Below are 24,527 nucleotides of genomic sequence, written 5' to 3' on the forward strand. Positions count from 1 at the left end.
CGGTCCACTTGAAGCGCTTCGGGATACGGCAGAGAGTGATATTACTATTGGGATTTTCGGCTCAGTCGCATTTGTTCCGTTGCTGTTGCCCATGCAAAGGCTGCACCGCCTGTGCTGTCGTCCTCTGTGTGAATGCTAGCTGAAAAGTGGTCCGATTCATGTTACATGACAGGTCACCGATTTGTCTGTGTTCACGTCCATCACATGAATCCAGCTATCAGCATCGCCGAAGAGAAGGGAAACCTAGCTGTTGCCTGAAGATACGACATGGTCGAGTCGTGTATCCATAAATGGAGAGTGTTCTGCAAATAATTGAGTGTTGTTGCATGCAGTTACCTCAGCATTCTTTTCCCGGCATGTTGCACTTGGGTGGGCAGGTAATGCACGGAAAAATACAACGGTTAAATTCCAGTGTACTTTGAGGCCACATTGTCCGACTAACCACTTTCAGGAGTATCGGCTGTTTTCAGCAGGCCACTTTCAATGATACCAGCTTGCACTGCTTCAACCGCTTGGCACACAAGTTCCTGCTTAATTATCCGAACCAGCAGGAGCCGATGTCTAGAAAATTCTGAACGGGTATGCTTGTTAGCATTATTTTTAATTGCACCTTTACCGAGTGCTTCTATAGGGAAAGGCAATGAACCTGTAACACTAGCAAATTCATCGGTTCTCAAAGTGGGCACCGCAGGCCCCGCCTTGGGGTTCCGCAAGCCCCTGATAAACTTTCCCTGGTTCCGCACCCGCCAAGCTGCTAAGACGGCGAACCCAAAGTGCGCTCGATCCAAGGAGCCTCCCATTACCCAAGCCCGAGTGTCAAAAAGCACATCACAGTGCATAACAGAAACGCATGGGCTATGCAACAAATCGGCCAGCAGCTTGGAGCCACCCAGTCTATGAAAACAGGCAGCCCGCCTAGGCATTTGCACTTGAGCCTCTGAGGCCGTAACTTACTTCCATGCACATTTCTCCTGTTTGCAGATAGCATGCGCCGCTAGCATGCATGCTGACGTATACGCCAGAGAATGAAAAAAAAAGAAAGAAAAATGCATGGAGCAGCGCAACAGTTCATTCTAGTACGGTAGCTTGCCGAGCGCTTAACGTCGCAATTGTGCGATGCAAAAGAGCAAGAACGGCCCTAGTGTCCGACCGAAACAAAGCTGCTGGGTCTGCATTGCCGTAGTCATCAGCGGAAATTGTACGTAATACATGACTGACAGCAATGCCAGAACGTTTTGTGCCTAACTGTGCTTTAAAGCCTTTATTCTTGCATTTATCACCGCGCATAACACCACGTTGGTGGCTGGCCGCGTGCCCTCATAACTGCTAGCCACGATCCATGATCGCGTCAATAGCCACCACGGGTTTCGTCCACAGCGCTTGCGCCAAACAGTACTTTCGATTTGACTCAGTGCGAAGCTGTCGAGGATGAAGAGCACCGGCTACGTTGTGATACACGAACGAGTTGTTGGCAACCAACTCATTTGTGAAAAATATATTGCGATGCAAGCTCGGTAGTGAAAAGCGCGTCTCAGATGAAGACCCACGATGCGGCTGCACTGTGAAGGAAGTTGCGAGGTTTTTGCCGCTACGAGAGCTAATCAGTTACAAGATGACGAGAATTGAGCAGCTGCACCGTTTTTGTGCAAAATAGAAACAGGATTTGCCGATTCATTCAGTAAATGAGAGCTTGTTGATATAGTAAGCATCTGTTTGTTTTCTACGACATTCAATTAATTTGGACATGTTCTTTGGCCTTGTGAAATCTGAATTGACAAGGTTTTACTGTGCTGAAAGCAGGGTCAACACTAATTCAAGGAGCACTGAAATCTGTCATTCTTTCTCGGCATGCCTTGGGGAAGTTCCTTGGCACTTAATGGTGCTTAGCAGGGTCCCTGGGGCCAACATGCTTGACAACCCCTGGTCTATCTCACTGGATGGTCACTGCTAAAATTTTCTTCGATTTTGTCAACACTGCAGCAAGCTGGCATATGCCAAATGAAACCAGCGTACCTCAAGAATATACTGCTTCAGCGACGCCACGTCGTCCAGATACTGTTGGTCTTTGTGGATGACCACCACCTCTCGTAGTGGGTACTGAAAAGTAAAAAGACAAACGGAAGTGTGAGAACTGTTTGCATTGTGACCCCCTGCATTGTGAATAAAAAATGTGAGAAAAAATCTTTCCATTTGGGAAAATTTTACATTAATCTTTTAACTGTTGAGCCCTTCTAGAAACACAAGAACCCTTAGCGTGGAAGCTTGGGCTTGTTGGCAATTCATTGGAAAAAGGACACAGTGCAAAAAAAGACAAAGACACGAGAGAGCGACAAGAACACGGCGCTGCGTGCAAGCCGCTCTCTCGTGTCGTTGTCTTCTTTTTGCGCTGTGTCCTTTTTACAAGAGCCCTACAGTCACACAGGGGATAAATAAAATTTACGTGCCTTACAGGGAGTTCTACACATCAGAATAATATGCAACTGTTGTGCTAACGTGCCCCAGTGGCTATGGCATGTTGCTGCTGATGAATCTTGCTACGGCCACAGGTTTGATTCTTAACAGTGGTGGCTGCATTCTGACAGTCGAAATATGAAAACATCCAAGCACTGTGCTTTGGGTGCATGCTACAGAGCCCCTGCTTACTCCATCCTGCTTTCTTGTTTGTTGCATTGTTACAATTGTTTCCATCATACTGTCATATGTTTTCTTCTAAAAATGTGCCAGCTGCTAGCGAGCATCTGTGTTGTTCTCCGTCTTGTTCGTGTCTTTCTTGGTGCACTTTCAATTTACCAGGAACCACAAGTGCGCATAATTAATCTGGAGCCCCTCACTACAATGCCTCTTATTGCCTACAGATTGCTTTGAAGCATTAAATTGAATAATTCAATGAATCAATGAATGAATCAATCAATCAATCAACTAAGAAAATACTAATTAACAATTGTACGCTGAAAGATCTGCAAGACAGTGAAGCTTTGTATTAAGTTGCCCTCAATATAGTGCTGCTGAGACTGCGACTAAAGCACAAAAACTTTAAAAACGAAAAAGAAAGAAAGAATGAATGAAGGAGTCAGTCACCTTAAGAGGAAGTGTCTTGCGATCCCGGACAATGCGCCCTAGCTCAATCACAGTTTGCATCCGGCTGACACTTCGCTCCACAACCTCTTCTATGAGCTCATTCCTGCAGGTGTAAAAGCATAAACTAAATTGTGAATGGTGCCAGCATGTTGGTCCGGAATTGCAGAAGGCTAAAACACGTAGACTAAATGTAAAAAATAAATATGAATGAAGGAAAATAAAAGAAAAAGTTATCAGGAACATTAAATCCTTGCCTAGGCTCCGGCAACATGAGATAGTGTATGCTGCGTGCATCTTCCTTGCATGAGAGTTCAGAGAATAGGTGCCGCAAGTTCTGGTACATGAGCTCCGTCAGGAAAGGCGTGAAAGGGGCCTGCCAAGCAGAGAGGGAACACAGCACAAGCACCATGTAGCAATCGCATGACGCACCCATACACACACACGCACACCATTAAAATGAACGGATGCACAAGAACACCAAGTAATTTTAAGGATGTTAGATTATTCTTTCAGAACACTACATTTTTTGACGTAACAAATCAAAACAAGATGTTCTTTCTGGTAAACATAAGTAACCAGGACAAGTAATAGCTTTAGCTGACTGTCCATGCATGCCTAGTCTCACAAAGCCCATTCGCATTTGGAAATGAGTTTCCAGGTAAACTGTCTTTGCCGACACCCTATGTGAACTTACTCGAGCTGTCCTACATATACATGCCAGGCGATTCAGTAATGTGAGTGCCTGTCGGGTTCTGCATGCCAAAAGCCTCCCGGGGAATTAAATTTGGGTCTCGCTAGATTGTGAGAGGCAAGTCGTACGATAGTGAGACACAAGACTGAAATACGTTTCGAAAGTATACTCTAAATCTTGGGTGTGAAAGTGGTAACAACGCTGCTGATTAAAGTATAAGAAACTTACAGAGACACAAAAGCATGGTTTTCAATAATGCTCTCTCGCTAGCCTCTCGGCACCATCCTTTTGCTATAATGCTGCCGGCAGCTGATATGAGCATGGTAGCCTATGGTGATTACCATTAGTCGGATCATGGTGTAGAGAACACTGCACAGAGTGTCGAGAGAATGCTTGCAGTCCTCCTTTCCACCTTCACCCTGCAAAAACGGCGATAGGTCAGGTGTGTTTCACAAAAAACACTACACTGAAGTTTTAGTATAACATCTGTGTTTCGATGCAAGCACTGCCTGCTAACAAATAAACAAATGACAAATAAGATGACGCTTTAGTAGTAGGATGTTTTTAATCACTCTTTTGCATCTGTTTTGGCAGAAACAAAACTAAGCAAAGCCTGTAGAACTTGGGGCAATCAGTAGTATACACAGCCAACTGTTGCTTTTAACAACTCTTGAGCAGTGAGTTTTCCAATACTTCAACCTGACAAGGTAGTATGCTGTCATGCTAGTGACTGTATTAAGGGGGACGAAACACTTTAAAAGTTTTTATTTTTTTATTTTTTATACAATTTGAAGCACCAAGTTTACAAATTAATAGCTCTGCATCAAGAACAGACATCATGGTTCTGAATACTGCGCCCATTAGATCATTCAAAGCAGACAAATTCGATAAGTCAATTTACATCTTTAAAAAAAAAATTATGGGGTTTTACGTGCCAAAACCACTTTCTGATTATGAGGCACGCCGTAGTGGAGGACTCCGGAAATTTCGACCGCCTGGGGTTCTTTAACGTGCACCTAAATCTAAGTACACGGGTGTTTTCGCATTTCGCCCCCATTGAAATGTGGCCGCCGTGGCCGGGATTTGATCCCGCAACCTCGTGCTCAGCAGCCCAACACCATAGCCACTGAGTAACCACGGCGGGTAATTTATATCTTACGTTAATTCGTTACATTGTGTACAAGGGTTCTGCAAGATCTGTTATTACTAGATTTCTCGAGATTCATGTGTAACATATCAATTTTATCCGCATTATATCTACTATTAGATTCCATTCACAGAATTGTGATATTTTTCATTGCCGAGTTACCAGAGTTGTAAATTTGACAGTTTCGTTGCTCAAGTTTTTTATTTTTTCGTTTTTCGTTTGTATGACTGGTGTCGGCGTGGCGGCGTGGTGGTGTTTGCTTTGTGTGCCGTGTCAAGGTTGTGGTGATCCAACGCGGCATATGGAATTGAGATGATTTAAAAACATGAAATCAAAACTGAGCATAACTTTCAAAAATATGTAAATTACGACATCAAATAAAAACACAAAACAGTTTCAAATACATAAAGGCAGAATACCAGCCAGAACATCCAAAACTGATTAAAAAGGAAAGAGCTGAAGACGTACCTTGAGCCGTTTACGATTCATCCGGACGTACCAGTTGGTCAGGTGGTCGACAAACTTGACCAGGCGTGGCACAACAGTGTAGAGGCGATACTCTAAAAAAGATTAGGCAAAAAAAAAAGAAAAAAAAGGAAAAAACGAAATGTGCTTACTTGTAGTCACGGTAAACATTAGATTGAGCATATACTGTATTTATTAAAATCTAGGCTGAGTTTTTTTCAAATACTCTTCATATGCCAAACTCTAGGGTCGGCTTTAATTCGACGATGTTAAAAAACATGCCACATTGTAATTTATTATGATAAATACGATGCATAGCTGGCGCCACCTAGCAAATTCAGCATCACAGCCACTATTAGCCGTGCCAGTAGCCAATCGAAGTTCATGAGCGACGTCGCTATTTTTACCCCTGTCGTATCAGCATGTGGCTTGGCCCATCACGTGGCGTTATCGCAATGGCACCAAACAGGCGATACCACTACCGTGCCGCTTTCAAACGAAAAGTTGTGCTAGCTGTAGAGACATCGTCAAATGTTTAAGCCGGGCAGGACTTTAGCGTCAAATGTGCTTTGTTGGAGGGGGCAACGGGGGATGCTTTTTGCGTGTGCCACAACGAGGAGATGACAGTGATAAGGAAAATAAGCGTGCGATAACAGAGGAGCTGTTCACTGAGATCGCGCCACGTTTCTATGTGTGTGAGCCGTGCCGCACCGTCTGCGCATGCATGGGAGCACGGAGATGAGCTTGCGCACATCCGCAAGTGTGCGTGTGGTCTGGGCTATAGTGACAAGGCTAGGAGCGATGATAAGGTAGAGTGAGCTCGGCATGGTCATATTAAATAAATGCTGTTTTCATTCTGTGAATGCTGACCTCACTTTTTTGTTCGGATTACATTCGAAGTAAGCTTTTTATTTTATCTGGCTTCAGACATTTGGGGGTCGGCTTAGAATCGGGGCCGGCCTAGATTTGAGTACCAAGTACGGCAGAGGAGTACCTCGCGTCATACATAACTGTTTCATTGAGTCAATTTAAAAAGAATAAAGAGAAATAACAGAACAATTTGGGAAAACTGGGCAGTGAATTCACTTGCCAAAGTATAAACTCCAGCTATCAAAACAAAGGTTTTATTCACTAACTTGCAGCACGAAAATTGAAGGTAATGTTAATGCTATAATTCTCTTGAAAGACGTTTAGGGTTAATAGTTTCCCATTACCACCAAAAGCAAAAATCCCAAATACACGCAAAGGCTTTTCTAAATTATCACTGTATTACTCGTACATTAGGTTAAATATTTGCGTGCCTTCACACACAAGTAATTGAAATACCAAACATTACAAAAAGAATGAATGAAAAAACAGCCTGGACCTTCTTATGTCTAAAATACACAGCTAGAAGTTGAGAAAAAGGTAGTGCCCATTCACATTGATAGACCCTTTCCCTAATTTGCAAATGTGCTTCTCTGCACTGCACATTTGCCAAACTACTGCCTCTTAGGAAAGAACATTTATGAACAAGGTATATAGCTCACTGCATCTACCATTTCTTGTTGCATGTTCATACCACACAGAAGCTCAGATTTTTGATAGCTTTCGCTTTGCAACATCCAAGAGGCAGACATCCAAGTGACAACCTCAGACCAGAATGCGCGTAGTGGGTGCTTTTTTTTTTTTTTAATCATAGAGAGCTTTTAAAGATCATCTGATACAGATAGCATTATTGTAGCCACTGAACTAGATTAATCAAAGATGTGCACATTACTTGCATAGGGAATAGAATTGCATAACCAGCTAAGCAAAAAGAAATTCTGATTAACTTTGTTCATAACCTTAAGGCACACATATTGCAATTTACAAATTGCAGCCGGTGAGTCGGCAAGGCAATCTACATGGAACGAATTTTCAAGATGACACCAATTTTGAGGCATTCATTCCCAAGGTGTGTGACGGAATACCCAGACATTCCAGTTACTCTTGCGCATCAGTGCATGAAACGGCAGTTTGCTAAAAACGAAAGTATGCATATCTGGTTACCTGTGCAACCCTCTGAATCCATTCCAAGTGGACATGCCTTCAAGCTCACCGGCTGCAATTAATAAATTGCAATATGGGCTCCAAAGTAATTAATTTAAAAGTTAGACAGTGAATTATCGTCCATTAGTTCATTATGCATTTTGATTTCTCATGCAAGTAATGTCCGGTGCATTAAGTAATCCAGCTCAAAGACCATTATTATGGCATCTGCCACATGTGACTTTTAAAAAAAATTTCAGCCTGATCTTTAAAAAAGAAAACCATCCTATAAAACAGACCCTGAGGTAACTAGCCCTGCAGCGTAAAGATATCATAATGCTTTGGCAGGAACAGAACTGATCTCAATCAGCACCAACCTTTCATTTCTGCCTTGACAAAGAGTACCAAGCTCTGGGTGTAAGAGAGAATCCAGCGGTCCATGTAGTTTACAGAGCCTGCCTTCGATTCGCTGTACACATACTTCTCTTCGTGTGCCTGCAAAGAATGCCACAGTCAGATGATAGCTATCTTGGCATACACTACAGCATCACAAAAAGGAAAGCACATCAATTATGCATCAATCACACCATTTACAAACTATTGTCATCTGTAACTGTGTCAAGCACATGAATGGCTATCCCGGCACAAAATACAGCAACTGAAAATAAAGAAGCTGATAAAAACATCTAAAAGTGCATCGAGCCCATCTGAAAGTGCATCAAGTACATATATAAAGGATTTTCTTTCTATTCGCTCTTTGTTTAATGCAATTATTAGCTTGAGAAAGAACCTAGACCCTACTCTGATTATAAAGTGAGATCTTTACTTATTTTTTAATATCAACCTTGCAACATCAAAATACAGTGAGCTCCACTACAAGGCAACTGAGTTGAAGAGAACTCAAATTAAATGCAAATTATAGGGCTTAATGCCCTGAAATTGTACAGTGGGTAATGAAGGACGCTGTAGTGGAGGGCTCCAGGCTAATTTTTACCACAGAGGTGTCTTGATTGTGCAGCCAACGAATGGCACACGAGTGATTTTGCATTTGGTCCCTATTGAAATGCAACCACCGTGACTGGAAATGAAACTCGCATTATCACACTCCGCAGCAGTACGCCACAGTCAGTGAGCTACTGTACTACATGTAGTAGGTAAGCTTTACGAAAGCTCAATCTCTCAATGTTCTTAGGACATTAAGAGATTGAGATTTTCGTCACTTCACGACGGAAATGGTCACTGCAGTCACACTGTAGTCTCATTTGAACATAATGAACCTGCTGTGGTCACCCAGAGGCTGCATCGTTTCATGGTTGTGGTATTGTTTTTGTTTCATGGTTGTATATTGTATTTCACGGTTGTGGAATGCAAGAACGCTGTGCATTGAGCATTGGGTGTAGGTTTAAGAAAACCAAGTGATAAAAATATCTCGAAGCTATCCTCTGTGACATCTCTCAAAGCCCCTATGTTGCTTTGGGAAGTTAAATCTAATTAATCAATCAATCAATTTAGAATACTGCAATCCAGATCCAGTACTGTAATCTGTGTACACACAGGCCCTGGACTATGGACAAGTGGGCATCCACAGGTTACGTGGCTGCATTGCACAGAGTTACATGAAGTGGGTGCCACATTTGTAAATAATTTCTTAATGTCAGAGCCATCAGAAGCCTCCCCCCCTTCTGTTATGTCTGTGAAGAGATGGAGATTCCTCCATAAAAAGAAGTGCAATGGCAAAAACAAAGTAAAGCTCAGGCCTCAGGCAATGGAATGATCTGCTGGTATAAGACTAGACAACAATTCCTTTCTCCCAACACGTTTTGAACTAGCCCCCATTGAGCAGTCAGAAAATCCCTGCGCACCTTCTCAAAAAGCACAATGTTCTGGACCAGGAATCGGTAGGCATTGTACCAAGGCAAGAACACATCCTTCAGTATGTCTCGAACACCTTCCTCACGGAACCTCAGGTTTTCTGCCCTCACCACAGGAGAGTTTATGAGGTACAACCTGGAAGAAAACAATTATTAAACCATGTATTGACAGCACAATGAACTCCTTTTGAAGTGAACTTTCAGGCACCCTGGAAACCTGCTCATCCCGCCACACTAAACCAGAGAGCACAATAAGCCAAAGAGCACTCAACCTACAGAATGTGAACAAAGGTGCTGAAAATGTTAAACTCACGAAAGGATTTATGTTAACAGATTTCAGCTCAGAGGCACTCTACTGCATTCACAAGAAAAAGGCCAGGTCATGGCCAACCATACAGATCCAGATCCAGCACCTAGATCCACCTAGATCCAGATCCACCTAGCGATGGGCGAATAGTAATTTTTGACACTGAATCGAATAGTACCACAAGCAAATCGAAACAAATATTGAATGAACAGCCGTCATCACAATTCATATAAAACAATGTTCACATCCTAGCATAGTAAAACTTCGTTAATTCAACTCTCTTTAATTTGAAAAATCAGATCACTCGGACTCGTCCTTTGGTCCCGGCAGGCGTATGCATTGTATAATGCCATAAAGGTCTCGTTGATTCGGACTGCGCATCGGTTAATTCAGACAAGTCTCAGTTTACATCGGAATGGGTGGCTACCTGGCGACAGTTGCAAAAAATAATCTGCATGTGCGCTTGCTTGGTAACGAAAAGTGTGTCTCAGATGAATATGCGCGCCGTGGCCTCGCTGTGAAGGAAGTCACGAGGGCTGCGCTGTTGCGAGCACTAATCAGTCAAGAGATGACGAGAATTACAGCTTCTGCACTGCTTTTGTGCAAAATAGAAACAGGATTTGCCAATTCATTCAGTAAATAAAAGCGTTCGAAGTAGTGTTCAAGGTAAGCTTGAGGCACTGAAATGTGGCAAGTGATGGCACTGAGAGAGAATATCAACATGTGTTTTTCTTTTTTTAAGTTCGTACCTCAGAGCATCTGCACCATACTTCTTTACGACATCCATTGGGTCAGGGTAGTTCTTCTTTCTTTTGCTCATCTTCTGGCCATCACTGAAATGCAAGGCACGACCAGAACAGCAGGAAGTCAATACAAGATGAACAACATGTACTGAAGCTAATTAAAACAAAGCATCTGACTTCAACCAGCCTATCAAAGGCAGCTAGTGAACCTTTCATGCAAATTTCTTTTTTTCTTTTGCCGTCATCCCAAATGACGTAAGTGGTAATGGGCTATTGAGTAAAACCTTTAGCCATCTAAAACGGTAACACTACTCATTTGCAAGAATGGCTCGGCACATGCGCACACAAAAGTTTGCAGTTACACATGCATGCATATTACCTAAGCACTGCTACACGTTAAAAGTAAAATGTGCTACTGCACACTATTAATGCATAAGAACAATAACAATTCTCAGTACAGTTCAGTTCCAATAAAACTGCGAATGTATATTTATTTTTGCCAGTGGCCCAAGGCTCAATATTATCTAAATTGCAGACAACTTGCAACAAAAGCATGTTAGCTTGACGTTAATACCATGATGCTTCATCATGGTTAACATGGATATGCAATGTTACCATGATACCAAGATGTAGCTCTTGCCAGTTCGTTGGCTCAGCACATGGAAGACATGCTGTTGGTAGCACAGATGATATTACTCCAGTTTAGCTCACCTGGCAAGCACCATGCCGTTGGCAATGAGATTCTTGAATGGTGCCTTGCCAAAAAGGGCCGTTGAAAGGACCAGCAACGTGTAGAACCTGCATACATTTTTTTTTACAAAGGATGACGATGCAGTGGCAAATGTAGCATTGCGCATTGAAATAAAGAAAAAGGCCATGCAAGCCAATTAAATTCCCTGGATAAAATAAGGTATACACTAAGAAATTTGAAGTTCATTTATTTACAGTGGACAAAAGAATTCTAGCACACTGCTCCAGAGTTCAACAGAATTTTTTTTATCTACAGCTGTGATCAAATTATGACAACCAGAAGTTCAGTGAAAAAGATAAAAAAATAAAAAGAACTTCCTTGAAAAAGGTTGCCTTAGCATGCAACCTGAAATTGAAGATTGCAGCTCATGTTTGGCATAGCAAGCATCACAGTGCATTCATCAGTTTATGTTGCCAGTATAAATTGCCAAAATTGTTTTGTTCAGTACAGAGTACCTTTGGTATGTGTACTTTTGATGAAGGTTGCACAAGCAAACAAATAAATACAAGAAAGATGCAGACTGATGAGCAAAGACTTTTGAAAGACTAAGGTTACAGATAGCGCAAGATAAGTAAAGAAGCCAGACTGAGACTTGATGTAACTTTGAAAATCTATTATTCTCATCAATGTGATATTTCTTCAGAGAAAAGAACACAAAGGTTCTTAATATCTCTGCTACCGATAAACCATAAACGAGAAGAAAGAGGGTTAACCAAGGGGCCCAATATTTATTAATCATAGCATAACAAGCCAACAAACAAAGACACCGAGGACATCACATATTCGTGACACCTGCGGCAGAAAAGGTGTTCTACATCCGCCGCTAAGGTTTGTGAGTGGTGGCGCTGGCTAACACTCCCAGGGTTAGTTCTAGTAGTAAACATAAATACCCTGGAAAGTGGATGGGAGAAACGCGCCGCGGTAGCTCAAGTGGTAGAGCATTGCATACATAATGTGAAAATGTGGGATCATTCCCCACCTGCGGCAAGTTGTTTTTTCATCCACTTTCATTTCGATTAATTTACCATTTCTTTACTTCAATTAGTAAGTACAAGTAATTTCCCCTGTGTTGTCATTGGTATCTTTGTTTGTGGGCTTCTTATGCCATGATAAACCATATATATATAGAAAATTGTGCCTCACCAGCCGCGTGTTTGGTCCACACCTTCCGCAATGAAGTCTGCTGGGAAGCAGTTGTGAAACTCCTTGAAGTTCTCAAAAGGGTAATGAACTTGTGCATATGGCATGCTCCCACTTTCAAACCAGCAGTCAAACACTTCAGATATGCGCTTCAGGACACCCTTGCCATTTGCAGACGGAATCACAAGCTTGTCTACCCTGAAGGAAGAAGTAAAATGAATGTGCATATTTTGCGGCCACTGTTCAAAGTCACACTCACGCTGTCTCATAACAAAATTGATTGGATGTAATAACAGGCTGGCATCAAGATGACACTTACGTCTCTCGGTGCAAGTCAGTGATCTGCTCGCCTGTCAGTTCTTCAAGTTCCTTGATAGAGCCCACACAGACAACCTGAAAGAAATCGAACAATAAGATAGATGCCACTGGTGGCCCAGTGGGATAAGGAAGCTTTCAAGTAAACACACGACTAGGAGAAATCACTAATGCCAGGAGTTCAGAATCTGGAAAGCTAGTTACTGTACCTGCACGGGCACACGGGCACACAAGCAAAGTCAGAGGACTAAATTCCTATAATGTGTACTAGATGATTTTACAGAGGCACAGGTGAGCAATGATCTTTAGCTGTTAATGCAGGTTTTCAACCACACTGCTCAATGCCTATGTTGTAGCCAATCTGCAATTGCAAAGTAGTCGTGCAGACATGTTCTACTTTGAGAAGCATGGAATAAACTTGGTTCCACCAAAAGTTGGTTTCGCAAAGTATAATGAGAAATACCATTGCATCGACAATTACCATAATCACTTGATCATAATGCGAATTCTGTTTTCACAATTTTTATACCTTGAACTCGACCCTCATGTTACATTCAAATAATGGCAAAGTTGACCATCTTAAATCAAATATTCTAAATCCCGCAGTTTATAGCATCACGGCAACCTGCGTTACATCTCGGCATCTGTATTACATCTCGATCCAATCCATAGACAAGTCAACCAAAGTCGAAATGTGTTTTTCATTCGAATCGGTGCCATTTTCGCTGTGCTTGTGACTGGTGTTACGGCTACGATGCTGCAGTACCCTGCAGCCTTTCATCCTTCAACTCTGTTCATTTGCGACGTTATGACGACAAAGCGTGTTTGGTATGACATCCGCTTTGAGAGATGTGCAATTCTGATGGCCGAAGAGCTGGGAAGCTCTACTGCAGCTCAGCAGCTTGACCAGCAGGAGGCCTTCTTTAGATGTGAGGCCAGTCAGAAGGGTTCTGTGGACCTTGTAGTGGCCTGCTACTGCCCCCGAATCAAATGGTTGCACTTAAGATTAAGCACCTAATCATAAACGAGCTTGATGGTACGGAAAATGACTTGATTTTTAGGCAATCACTTCGGAGATAGTTTTGTTATCGCGACACTCAGCTCATCCAGGCACCCAACTTCGCAAGGTATACAGCTGACAGCGCTCTTGGCCCTGTGTGAAGATAGCAAGATTGGCACAGTGTTAGGAATACTTGGCGGGAATGTGCTCAGTGCCGAATCCCGTGAAATTTAGTTGAAGTGAAACCATCTCCGAAAATGATCACCTGAGAATACCACCTAACGAAAACTCTGCCTCCTCCTCAGACAACAATCATGAATGAAAATAACTTGTTTCCCAATTGTGGTTCCTTGAATAAAGGTACCATTTACTTTTCCGTTCGCCTTGCACTACATTCGCCGTTTCTTTCCTTATTTTTTTTTTTTTTTTCAATTTCACATGACTAGAAAGTCGAACCACGCATTACAATTGTGGTCGCGTTGCATTTGAGTAAATACGGTACATATTTTTAAGATGGCAATGGTCAAGTCCATCAAGTGAAACAAAGATGGTTTACAGCAGCCCTACAAACGCACTCACAACAACGTTCTGCATACCAGAGAACATAATTTTGATATCCAAGGACTGTGTTTCGTAGAGAAGACAAATAAATTTGAACCCACTTATAACGATACCACTCTTAACAATATATCAGTCATAAGAATGAAGTCTGGCTGCTGGGTGTCCGTGCAAGAAATTTGAGCCGCTGAACAATTGCCCACTGCCCCAACAGCCGCCGGGCGCTCATTTTCCAGCCTTATCCGCACGCCTCTCTCTCGTCGCCCTTCCACCCCTCCGAACAAGAATGGGCTGCAACCATAGCCCTACGCCGCGCCACCCTCTGAAACACGAATGGACCGCACCAACTGCGCTGCTCCCAGTTTGCTCACTGTCTCCTCATTCAGCACAGTTCTGCAAACAGCTTAATAGCTCGCTTCGTCTGCGCCGAAATCGTTCCTGGCAACGTGGTTTGTCAGCCTCATTTGACTCGCCGCCGAAATGGAAGATGGCTGATCCGCCGGCTGATCATCAGCAATGCACAATGTTGCCAGTGAAAAGAAAGAACACGGCTATAGATTTGGAAACTAACTGCTTCTAACCGATGAGGTTATCATCACGAACGTTCTTGCATCGGATAGCGACGGCGACGACAGCAGTGACAACGCAGTAGGGCAAGCTGCCTCGGCCGATAATTCAGTACCTCCAGTGATTCGTATTCAAGAGGAAGCTTCCACTACAATACGTGGAGCACCTGGATACCTTGGAGAAGGATGTCGGGAAGCTTCGCATAAAGCATGCCAGGCTGACGGACATAGCGTTTCCTTGTGCAAGCGAGTGAGAAGTATGTGATGAGATGCTTGTGGCGACCTCGCCTCTGCTAGAGGTGAGATTGGGGGGGGCACCAAAGCAATCCCTCGGCGGAGCTCGCAAATCGCTCGCCACCTGTGGGTCCTCTTTGCAGTTGTTATAGCAGTGCCATTCTTTAACGCTGACAGCCTCGGCTTGCTACACGCAATCGGAGCGCCCAGGAAGCAGTTAAACAAGTGGATGGAGGAAGGTGGTGGGGAGGGGCACTGGCCTCCTCACCGTTATAGTTTTCTCACAACAGCTCTGCCATCCCCTATTTTGATTTTTTTCATGCAACCCTGTTATAACAATTATCGGTTATAACAATGGAATTTTCGTGGCACTTAAATATTGTTATAAGTGGGTTCATCTGTAATAAATTCCCACAAGAGCTTCTCATGAAGCACAAAAAAGGCAGAATGATACCTACTTCTTCGCCGTCATCGCTGACCCATATGGGAATTGGTGTGCCCCAGTATCGATTCCTGGATATGGCCCAGTCGTGGGCATCTCGGAGCCAGTTGCCAAAACGCTTCTCCTTGATGAAATCAGGGACCCTGTTATAAACCGCAAACAACACTTAGCACGGACCACTGAAGACAAAAAAGATCAAACTCTAGTAACTCTGATTGCCTTAACTAAATTACTGGTAGATGTGCAACTTAACTACTGAATACGTTTAAGAATCCCATGTGACCAAATTTTTAGAAGGAACCCCCAGTACTCCTGGAAAACAGTGAGCCAGCCTGCCCACCACCCCCTAGTGTCACTGAAAGAATGAAAAAAAGCTTCTGGGCAACACCATGAGGCTACCCCTGCAATCTAAAGAGCAACAAATGCACCATTCATTCGCTGCACATTCATCCACAGATGCACCAGCAACAGCACTATTCATTTGCAAGCAGGACATGCGAGGCATGCCTTACTGAGTACCATCCAATTCGTGGTCAAACCATGGCAGTGGGTATGTGTGACTCCTAGAGAGAAATCAACTCAAATGTGGCAGTTCATTTATACTAGGCATTCTTGGAATGACAGTGTAACTGCACTGTGCAACCATGCCTAGGCAGACACTCAAAAGTCCCCGATGCATTGCTTCTTTGAAATTTGTGTGCAGCAGAACCCACTTATAACGATACCGGCTTTAACACTATATAGGGTATAACAATGAGCAGCCAATGCACTTCCACCTTTTGTATGTGTTCTATGGTAAAAGAAACTGCTGACTACGATGCTCCCATGCCATATTATCGGTTAAAGCAATTAAATCTGGCTACGGAGAGTGTGCTTCGAAAGGAAAAATAATGCAAAATCCTCGAAAAAAATAAAGCAAGCCCCTTTCTCACACCTGCCTTACTGCAATGCAACCCCCAACTACCGTGCAAGTCACGCCTTCCTCTCATTCCCTTGCATAAAACAAAAACAAGAGTAATTTTGCCACACTCTCCTTTGAGTCACGCACCTAGCATGCGCACTCTGCACATGACACGACACACCTTCCTGGCGCTCCTCTCCCATCTCCCTTCCACTTTCTCGCTGACATCTGAAGCGTGAAAGGGAGACAAAGGGAGACTGGAGAGGGACGACTGTTGCCACGTGGGTGCACAACACAAATTAAGGGGTGCCCGGCACAAAGGTGGGGATTTTCAACCCAGATACCCAGTAGCCAAATTAAATTGTTATGGCCAATAATGTGGCAGGGGAACATCGTAGTAAGTGGTTTATTTTACCATAGAACACAAACAAAAATTCAGGGTGGGGCAGCTGCTCATTGTAACATTCAAGTATTGTTAAAATCGGTAATGCTATATAGGCGGTTTCAACTGTGCTTCTGTCTGTCTAAATAAAATGTTTGTATGTTTGTCCCCTCTGTTTCTTTTGTGCAACCTAGTTGTAACAATTGTTATAACAATGTGAATTTGGGCACTTGAATATTGTTAATAATTAGTGGGCTTGACTGTACTGTACTTACATGAAACTAACGCACATCTTTTTTTGGCAAAAGAAAAGAAGAGAAGAAAAAAGGCCCTATAATTTGCCTGAGCGTTACAATCAGATATGAAACAACAGTGATTGCAGTGTTGGGAACAGCCTACTGTTAGAGCAGTCAGATGCAGCGCCATCGTCATCCCGAGATGGTGGCAGAAAAAGTTCTTTTTTTTTTTCAAGAGTGCTGTGGGTTCATTTTGCGCTCGACTACAATCACTTTAGCAGATACTATCCCTTACATGAGATTTCGTGCCACTCAGCACCAGATGCATCGGCATATATGCCACCAGCATTTCTGGCATGCTGCCAAGTTTGCTATCTGTGCAGAGTGCCAGGAATGCTCTCGGCCACATATTACAGCGCAAGCTGTTATGGGCACATTCCAATAACTGTTTCAGTTGGCAATGTTGTTTACCACCACCGCTGGTGTCCATCACAGCTATTGCCAGGAATGAGAAAAAAAAAGAACGGAGTTCTTGCCGGGATCAGGATCACCAGGAGTCAACTACAGTCGATGACCGATAATTCGGACTCCACGGGGAACGTAAAGAAGTCCTAACAATCAAATGTCGGAAAAAACGAATGTATTAAAGAAAGATCATCTTTTTTAAAGTTTCAAGGCCCCTGTGCAAGGAATAAGTGACCAATTCGCTGCCGCACTCATTTCCGCTTACGTGCAACAAAGTGTGCCTGTATTTCTGCCAGTTTTGTGCTGTATGCTGATGCAAGGACTGCAAAGGCTCGAGTCAGATTGCATTTGCAGTTAAATCTCCGAGTTGTAGAGGTGCGACCGAGGCAAGGCCACAGAGATTACCATCTAACGTGCAATCTCTGAGGCCATACTTGATGTCTAGTCGGGGTTGCCAGAGGAGGTAATGGCGGCGGAGTCTGCATGCGCTACAGCCGTGAAGTCCGGATAATCGAATGTAGAGTTGGCAGCTGTTTAAAATATCGATCGCCTTTACATATTAAGTCTATAGGCCATTGGCGGTGCCGCGAAGCTGTCCAAATTACCGAGCATGTCCAGATTATCGGTGTCTGATTTATTGGTCGTGCTGCACTCTACCACTGTGTCAAACGCCAGCACTTGCAGCTGTAGGAACATGCCCTACACATGCGTCCTAGCACGCAAGGAGTCACGCAATTTGATATGCATGCCGTGTAGTGTCTATAAATGCACACTTTACATTTCAGTTGCATATTATACCACCAGGTGGCATGCCATGTAGCAGTTGTATAGCTAGCAATACAAGGTAGACAGAGAAGTTTTGAGGAAGAAAAAGAAGATTAAGGAGATGTATACAAAAATGACAGAATGGAAAACATGTAGAGAATACCTGATCAAATCAAGCAGGCTAGGTGACTATTTCTCACCATCCCATTTCAAAGGGTATGCCAATAAATCACCATGATAACCACCACCACCAGCAGAGAAGCACTGTATCGTGCCACTTGTCACGCAATGGGAGATGCGCGTCATGTAGCATCGATACGTGCAAACTTTGCATTAAAGTTGCACTGTATTGCACCAGGCGTTATGACATAGAGCAGTTCCATAGGTAGTGCTACAAGGTAATTCAGCTCGTTCTCATGAAAACGACTCAGAGACTTTGCCATAAAAACCCTCCAGTGTGTGCTGCTGAAAATAGAGCTCCGATGAAGCCACTCCTACAGCATATGCTGCAACTGCACTGTGTGTGCCTAACAGGCCTGCAACTTTTTTTTGACATGTATAATGCAGTCAAGTAAAATCTAAGTGCAGATGGCAACGACGACCCACCCCTTTCATTACGAAAGCTCATATATGTACAAAAATTGCAGATGTTTCCCCCTGACTAGCTGTTCTGATAACGCTGTTGCATACTGTATACTAGTGCAGAGTGATAAATGCTCTTTTTGTTTTTGAATTCCCTTTGTTGGAAGTTCTACTTATGCACCTGTTGCTCACTTCTGTGAGGATCTGCTAATGCTCACAGTATGAATTACCATATAGAATAGTATGGGTTGCACTTTTTTTTTCACAATTTTGACAAGGTGGAGCCCTTACATGGGGCCAAGCCTTTTGATCAAATGGTGCCGGTGCAGCCAGTGGCTTGTGCACACCCCGGATCCACAGATGTACAGGTGCCACAGAAAGTAAACGGTGCACGAGAGCGCTGGCCGATCTGCATCTCCTGGTGGTAGCAGCTGTATCACAAGCTACTTAGCATGCGCAAAGAAAATCTGCAGTACCTTTCAATGTGCTTTTAAATCCTGATGAATTACCGGCTCAGGCGAAGAAACGCTAGTTCCAGCGGTTGACGCTAGGGGAACCTTTATGCGTTTGCAGAAACCATTTATTTCCGTGCCGTTGACGGAAACACTGTAGTTGCTGTGCCATAATTTGGTGATTCTTATTTAACTTCCCCACAAAGAAGTAGAGATAAAATAAATAAAGTCCACAAATCGACTGCCTTCACACCCTTTCTATGCAGTATGTGGGCTACCTGGCTGCAAAAGAGAAATAAATATAACGGCAATAACAGCGGACAGCGACAGGCGCCGTGCGTTTATCAAGCAAACGGTTCTGGCGTGAGCTGCTTGCCACTGACGAATAGCTGTGCCAAACTCAGCAAACTCCCCTAGCGTCGACCATTGGAAGAAGCACTTCTTCGCTAGAGCCGCCGATGAAACAGCGGTCAAAAACATATCGCATGACCTCCGCAAATTACCTTCGTGCCATGCTATGTAGTATGCACTGCTGCCGCTAGTACACGGAGATGTGGTTCGGCCACCGCTCACATGCTCCGTTTACTTTCTGGGGCACCAGTACCGTTGCATTAAAGGTCAATCTGCAGCTCCTGCCGCCTACTAGCAGCACGCAGAAGTTTGCAGCGCGTGAAAATTCGACGATGTGCATGCGTGGCACCGGGGCACCAAATACAAGTGCTTCTCCAATGGAAATTTTTTTTTCTCAAATTCTGGGATTCCAAGTTGGGGGTGCAGCCCTTACACGAGTCTAAACGGTAAGTAAAAATAACATGCACACACAGTCCCCAGCACATCGCTTGGCGCCAGTTGTCACTCATGCAAAATAAGCAAGACAGAAAAATTTTGGAATTTCTCAGTGTGCAACACAAGCATTATCTGCTTGCATGCATAAAGTAGCCATGACATAATGGTTAGAATGCTCAGCTCTAAAACACAATGTCACTGGCAAGATCCCAGAATGGATATCATTCTTACATTACGTTGTGCCATGTATAAAGCAAAGTGTGATCAAAATTAACATGACCTGCCTACTTAGCAGATAAATGCTGTTCACAGCAAAATCCCCAGCCCGACTGATGCTGAGTAGTGCTGACAAGTTATCCCAACACAATAATTTGGCAAGATTATTCAAGGTGTGCTGTGCTCACCAGTATGTCTCGGAGTTGGCCTTGAGCAGATCCTCCTGCATGTGTTCGACTCTGACAAACCAGGAAGGCACTGCACGGTAGATCAACGGTGTGTCTGAGCGCCAGCAGAATGGATAGCTGTGCTTGGATGTGCTGTGGTTTACCAGACGACCACGGTTCTTGAGGTTCTTGATGATCTCTTTGTCAGCATCCTACATGAGCAGACAGAAACCAATGATTGTTTCTTAACAAGAAAGCAATACGAGAGCTTGCCAGGCATCGCAAGGTGTCCATAGTCAAACAAGTCCTGCTCATAGCACTGCTGGGATACCTTACATGCTTACTTTATTGGCAAGTTTTCTCTGTTAATCAACGGAGAATAAGAGTGTAAGAAGACACCGAAGGGCACTTGCCTTGACGTATAGTCCGAGAAAGTCCTTCACAGGTGCAACAAACTTGCCACTTGCATCCACAGGACAGACAATTTCCTGTTCTTTTGTGATGGCCCCATGAGAGAGGCATACTCTGTAATCGTCCTAGTATGTGATGCAGAAAGAAAACAGTGGCAGTCATTGAGAAGTCAGGTATACGTCATGAGATGTTGATTGTATGTACGGTACACCAACTACTAAGGGAACATCAAATCAGAATACCCACACCGATCACTACTTAGGTTAGGCAGCAAGCTGTCTGCCGTCACCTTTCATCAATTTATTATACCTAATGCATCATGTCAGCTGCTGATTTCCTTTTAAATGCAATGTAGACTTCCTGAAGTTATGTAAGACTGATGGCGTTCCCTTTTAGAGTGGACCTTACTGTACGTAAGTCGCACAAAGTCCCCAAACCTTCTATCAATAGAGCCGTGGCTCTGTGTTATACTTCAGGCTGGTTTGATTATATTTCTAGGTGCTCGTCTTTATAAATTAGTTGTATATGAACTAGTTGCATCAAGTCATAATTTAGCTGCTAAATCCCAATAATTGAGGTGAACAATGAGTAGAAAAAGAAAAGTAGTAAGGCATATGGTTTCACAATCACGTGGCCAACTTCAGAAACTTATTTAATAAATATCCTGGAAGTGGCTTTGAGAAGGGTCCAGTGCTGACCAAAAGTACGTGCAAAAGTTTCCACGCACGACTGGATCCTCACAATGCTAATGGAAAGCACAAACGAAATACAGTTACTAAAAAGTACGCCATCTCAAGCTAAGACTGGACAGTCTGAAGAGCAGAAGCGAAGCACCATATTTCTGCGCTTATAACCTGCCCCTGCACTTCCTACACCCTGCATTTAAATCTGTGCAACTTCAGAGCAATGTGCAGTAGAGTGGCATGAAGCAGAATCTGAAGGCTAATTCTGTGCACAGCCCACCTATACTTTTTTAATTTTAGTGCCAATTGTACGCAAGAGGAGTATGTTAGCTAAACTATAACAGCTGACCTTTGCTGTGCTATTCGTGCTAGTGCTGCTGCAGCTGCGATCAAGGCGAGGCAAGAAAGAAAATAAAGGGGGTGAAAAGGGTGTTGCAATCTGGGTGAACGTACCTCACCAAAATATGGTGCTTGGTGAACGACTCCTGTTCCGCTCTCAGCAGTGACGTAGTTGTCACAGAAAACTCTAAATGCACCTCTGGATTTGTACTGGAAGACACAAGATGAAAATGACAATTCACAGCATCTAAGAAAATTAAAGAAAGTAAGAAAAGGCACAACTCATAGTATATTACCAACATTGCAGTAGAAATTAAATGCCCGACTGCTGTAATACACCATTAAACCTCGATATAACGAACTTCAGTATAAAATTCTCGATATAGCAAGGTAACTGTTTATAAAAATAGAAACTTCTGCGTACGCAGATGATCAAATGTTTGAATTACTCAGGGTGTCTACCAAGTTGAAATTTCCAAATTTCCTGAGTTTTCCAAGCTTTGCACGAGTGCTTTTGCAAAATTCCCCCAGTGACACAGAACTTCGTTTTATGTCAAAATGGGCTGACACCATGCCACCCGATGCTGTCACTCTCTAGTAAGCATGCTAAAATATAAAACAATGACTTAATTCAGTTTGAATAGTAAGAAGTGTTGTTTATTTTATTCAAAAAGAAAACCAAAGGAAAATGTTAGTAAAATGCGCAAGAAATAAAATATATTCGGGGAATAAAAAAAGGGTAAAGCCCATTCCAAATCAAGTCAAACATTTTCAAATATAAATAAAAAGAAGATGCATACAAAAGCAAATAATTTCGAATATGAGCAATTTCTATCAGCTGAGCAAGCTCATTGGTACGAGGCCCAAATTTTGTCACAAGTGAGATTCTCTCTTAGCAGCTGGCAAGTCAACCGCAACTGTCCTGACATACTCTCAACCTGTGCACGACGCCTCAATTTTCCTGCTGTCAAGTTTATTTTGGTTCGGATAAGGAATACCTGCATCTCGGCATGAGCCAACACTGTTCTTTGAGCTCAAGCTCCTTCAAAGAAGCAGCGGCAAGCTTCCTTTTCCATTCATTCCTCCATGCCTCAGTCCTTTCTGTTCTAGTCGTCCTTCTGCCGTACATTCACCGCATGGATTATTTGAAGCATCCTCCTGGTCAGTTGTACAGTCAACGTCCGATTTTTCGGACCCCCTCAGGGCCACAAAAACGTCCGAAAAAATGATTGCATGCCTTTTACTGCCCCCAAGGCCTCAAATTGCCACAGGCATGTCTGAAAGAGTTCTGAAGGCCTGCTAGTACACTTACTAGGCATATCGGTGCTCGTACTGAGACAGGAGACGGCAGGTGCACGTGTGTATAATTAAGGAATACGCACTGTGTCCCATGCTTATGCTTCACTGCGTAACATTGCCGTATCGAGGCGAAGCGGACTTTCGGGAACTGGCATTATGCAACGCATTCTGCTTTCCGAGCTTTGAAGCCAATCGTGGGAACAACAAAGGCGGAGTCGGAGCCATTGCTGACAGCGGTGAATTCTTTCAATGAAAAACGCAGCACTGAATGGCAAGAAACTTAATAGCGAACGTCGAAGCAGCTAGGACTAGCGTTGCCGCAGTGGTGGCTACGGCTGCCAGCGGATCTGCGTGCAAGAGCAGCGGTTCAAGGCAGCGAGATAATAAAAATGCCGGCAATGGTGGCTTTGATTAATGTCGTTTTGGCTCTGTGGTCATGGCAAAAGGTCCAGAAAATCAGACAGCGAAGGGCTCTTGCGTACGAAATTTCAGACGTTCTCAAACATTGACTCTATGGGGTACGTAGTGGTGCCGTGAAGCCATCGAATCATCAGGCGTGTTCGAAAAATCGGGCATCCAGAAAATCAGGCGTCCGGGAAGTTGGTCATTGACTGTATGCTGGCAACTCATCCAGCCGACGACATGGCATCGAAGACAATTTGTTATGATTCCTCTGTTACTCGAGCCAGCAATACTGCAACTTTTGTTCCCTTCCAATAAAATTACAACTAATTTTCCCGGATAAAAGCAATAATTCCCCGAGTTCTCCCCAAGTATTTCCAGACTATTCAAAGTGCCTGAGAATACCCGGTCTTCCTCTTTGGTAAACACCCCGAAATTTACATGCAGCTGCTTGCGAACGCACCTCTCAAATTGCACGCCGTACGACACCTGAAGCAGAGCAGCGTCATGTTCCATATAAAGTCCTAGTAGGATAAGACCTTATCGCCGTATAAGACCGTATGCTATCGGTGTGAGTGAAAACATGCAAGAGTGAGCCGACAAGATTGGTGGTTAGATGAATGCAGACTTCCCGCACGAGCAAGGGGAAAGGGTAGCAAGCTCGCTGAAATGCAACCGATGGGGGTAGGGGCAGGCTGGCACGAGTCTCCTTTTTTTTTTAGCGCGGTCATGGCAACTTATGGATGTCAGCGCAGCTGAGCGCATACACAGCCTATGTGTCGTTTTATATGTAATCTGAGATGGCACAGCATCCCGTGCACAGTCTTCCCCCACAGTTAGTTCTGGAGATAGCGTAATCTTAAGTTTAGGAAACTGAAGCAAGAGGCAGACCAAGCATTCACTCCCTGCTACCAGCACTTTTCATGATAGTGTCGTCCCAATGTGGAAGACACTATCAGCTGTGGGAGCAGAGAGGATGCAAAAGCAGAGTTAGCTTTGCTTCGTACCGCCGCTGTGAAAACCATTTTTCATCACTGATTTACAAATTCAACAAAACTAATTCTCATTAAAATTTGCTTTTTCCGATTGCCCAATAATATGGAAAGTTATGCAGCCTCCACCA

The 24,527-nt window shown here is 43.6% G+C and overlaps 1 protein-coding gene across 2 annotated transcripts in view; it reads right to left on the reverse strand.

Annotated features, from left to right (window-relative positions):
* IleRS (Isoleucyl-tRNA synthetase) overlaps positions 1–24,527 on the reverse strand; it is a 53,746-nt gene that overhangs the window by 17,394 nt on the left and 11,825 nt on the right. For both annotated transcript variants that reach the window (XM_050170076.3, XM_055065942.2), the window contains exons 10-24: positions 21,818–21,913; positions 20,684–20,806; positions 20,292–20,482; positions 15,335–15,461; positions 12,523–12,596; positions 12,207–12,401; positions 11,024–11,110; positions 10,319–10,402; positions 9,254–9,398; positions 7,769–7,886; positions 5,385–5,476; positions 4,111–4,188; positions 3,333–3,451; positions 3,079–3,181; positions 2,014–2,097 (exon numbers count right to left, since the gene is read on the reverse strand). In XM_050170076.3, coding sequence (XP_050026033.1) covers positions 2,014–2,097; positions 3,079–3,181; positions 3,333–3,451; positions 4,111–4,188; positions 5,385–5,476; positions 7,769–7,886; positions 9,254–9,398; positions 10,319–10,402; positions 11,024–11,110; positions 12,207–12,401; positions 12,523–12,596; positions 15,335–15,461; positions 20,292–20,482; positions 20,684–20,806; positions 21,818–21,913 — 1,716 coding nt within the window. The remainder of the gene's footprint in view (positions 1–2,013; positions 2,098–3,078; positions 3,182–3,332; positions 3,452–4,110; positions 4,189–5,384; positions 5,477–7,768; positions 7,887–9,253; positions 9,399–10,318; positions 10,403–11,023; positions 11,111–12,206; positions 12,402–12,522; positions 12,597–15,334; positions 15,462–20,291; positions 20,483–20,683; positions 20,807–21,817; positions 21,914–24,527) is intronic.

This window comes from Dermacentor andersoni, chromosome 6, assembly GCF_023375885.2.
Source record: "Dermacentor andersoni chromosome 6, qqDerAnde1_hic_scaffold, whole genome shotgun sequence".
NCBI lineage: Eukaryota > Metazoa > Arthropoda > Arachnida > Ixodida > Ixodidae > Dermacentor > Dermacentor andersoni.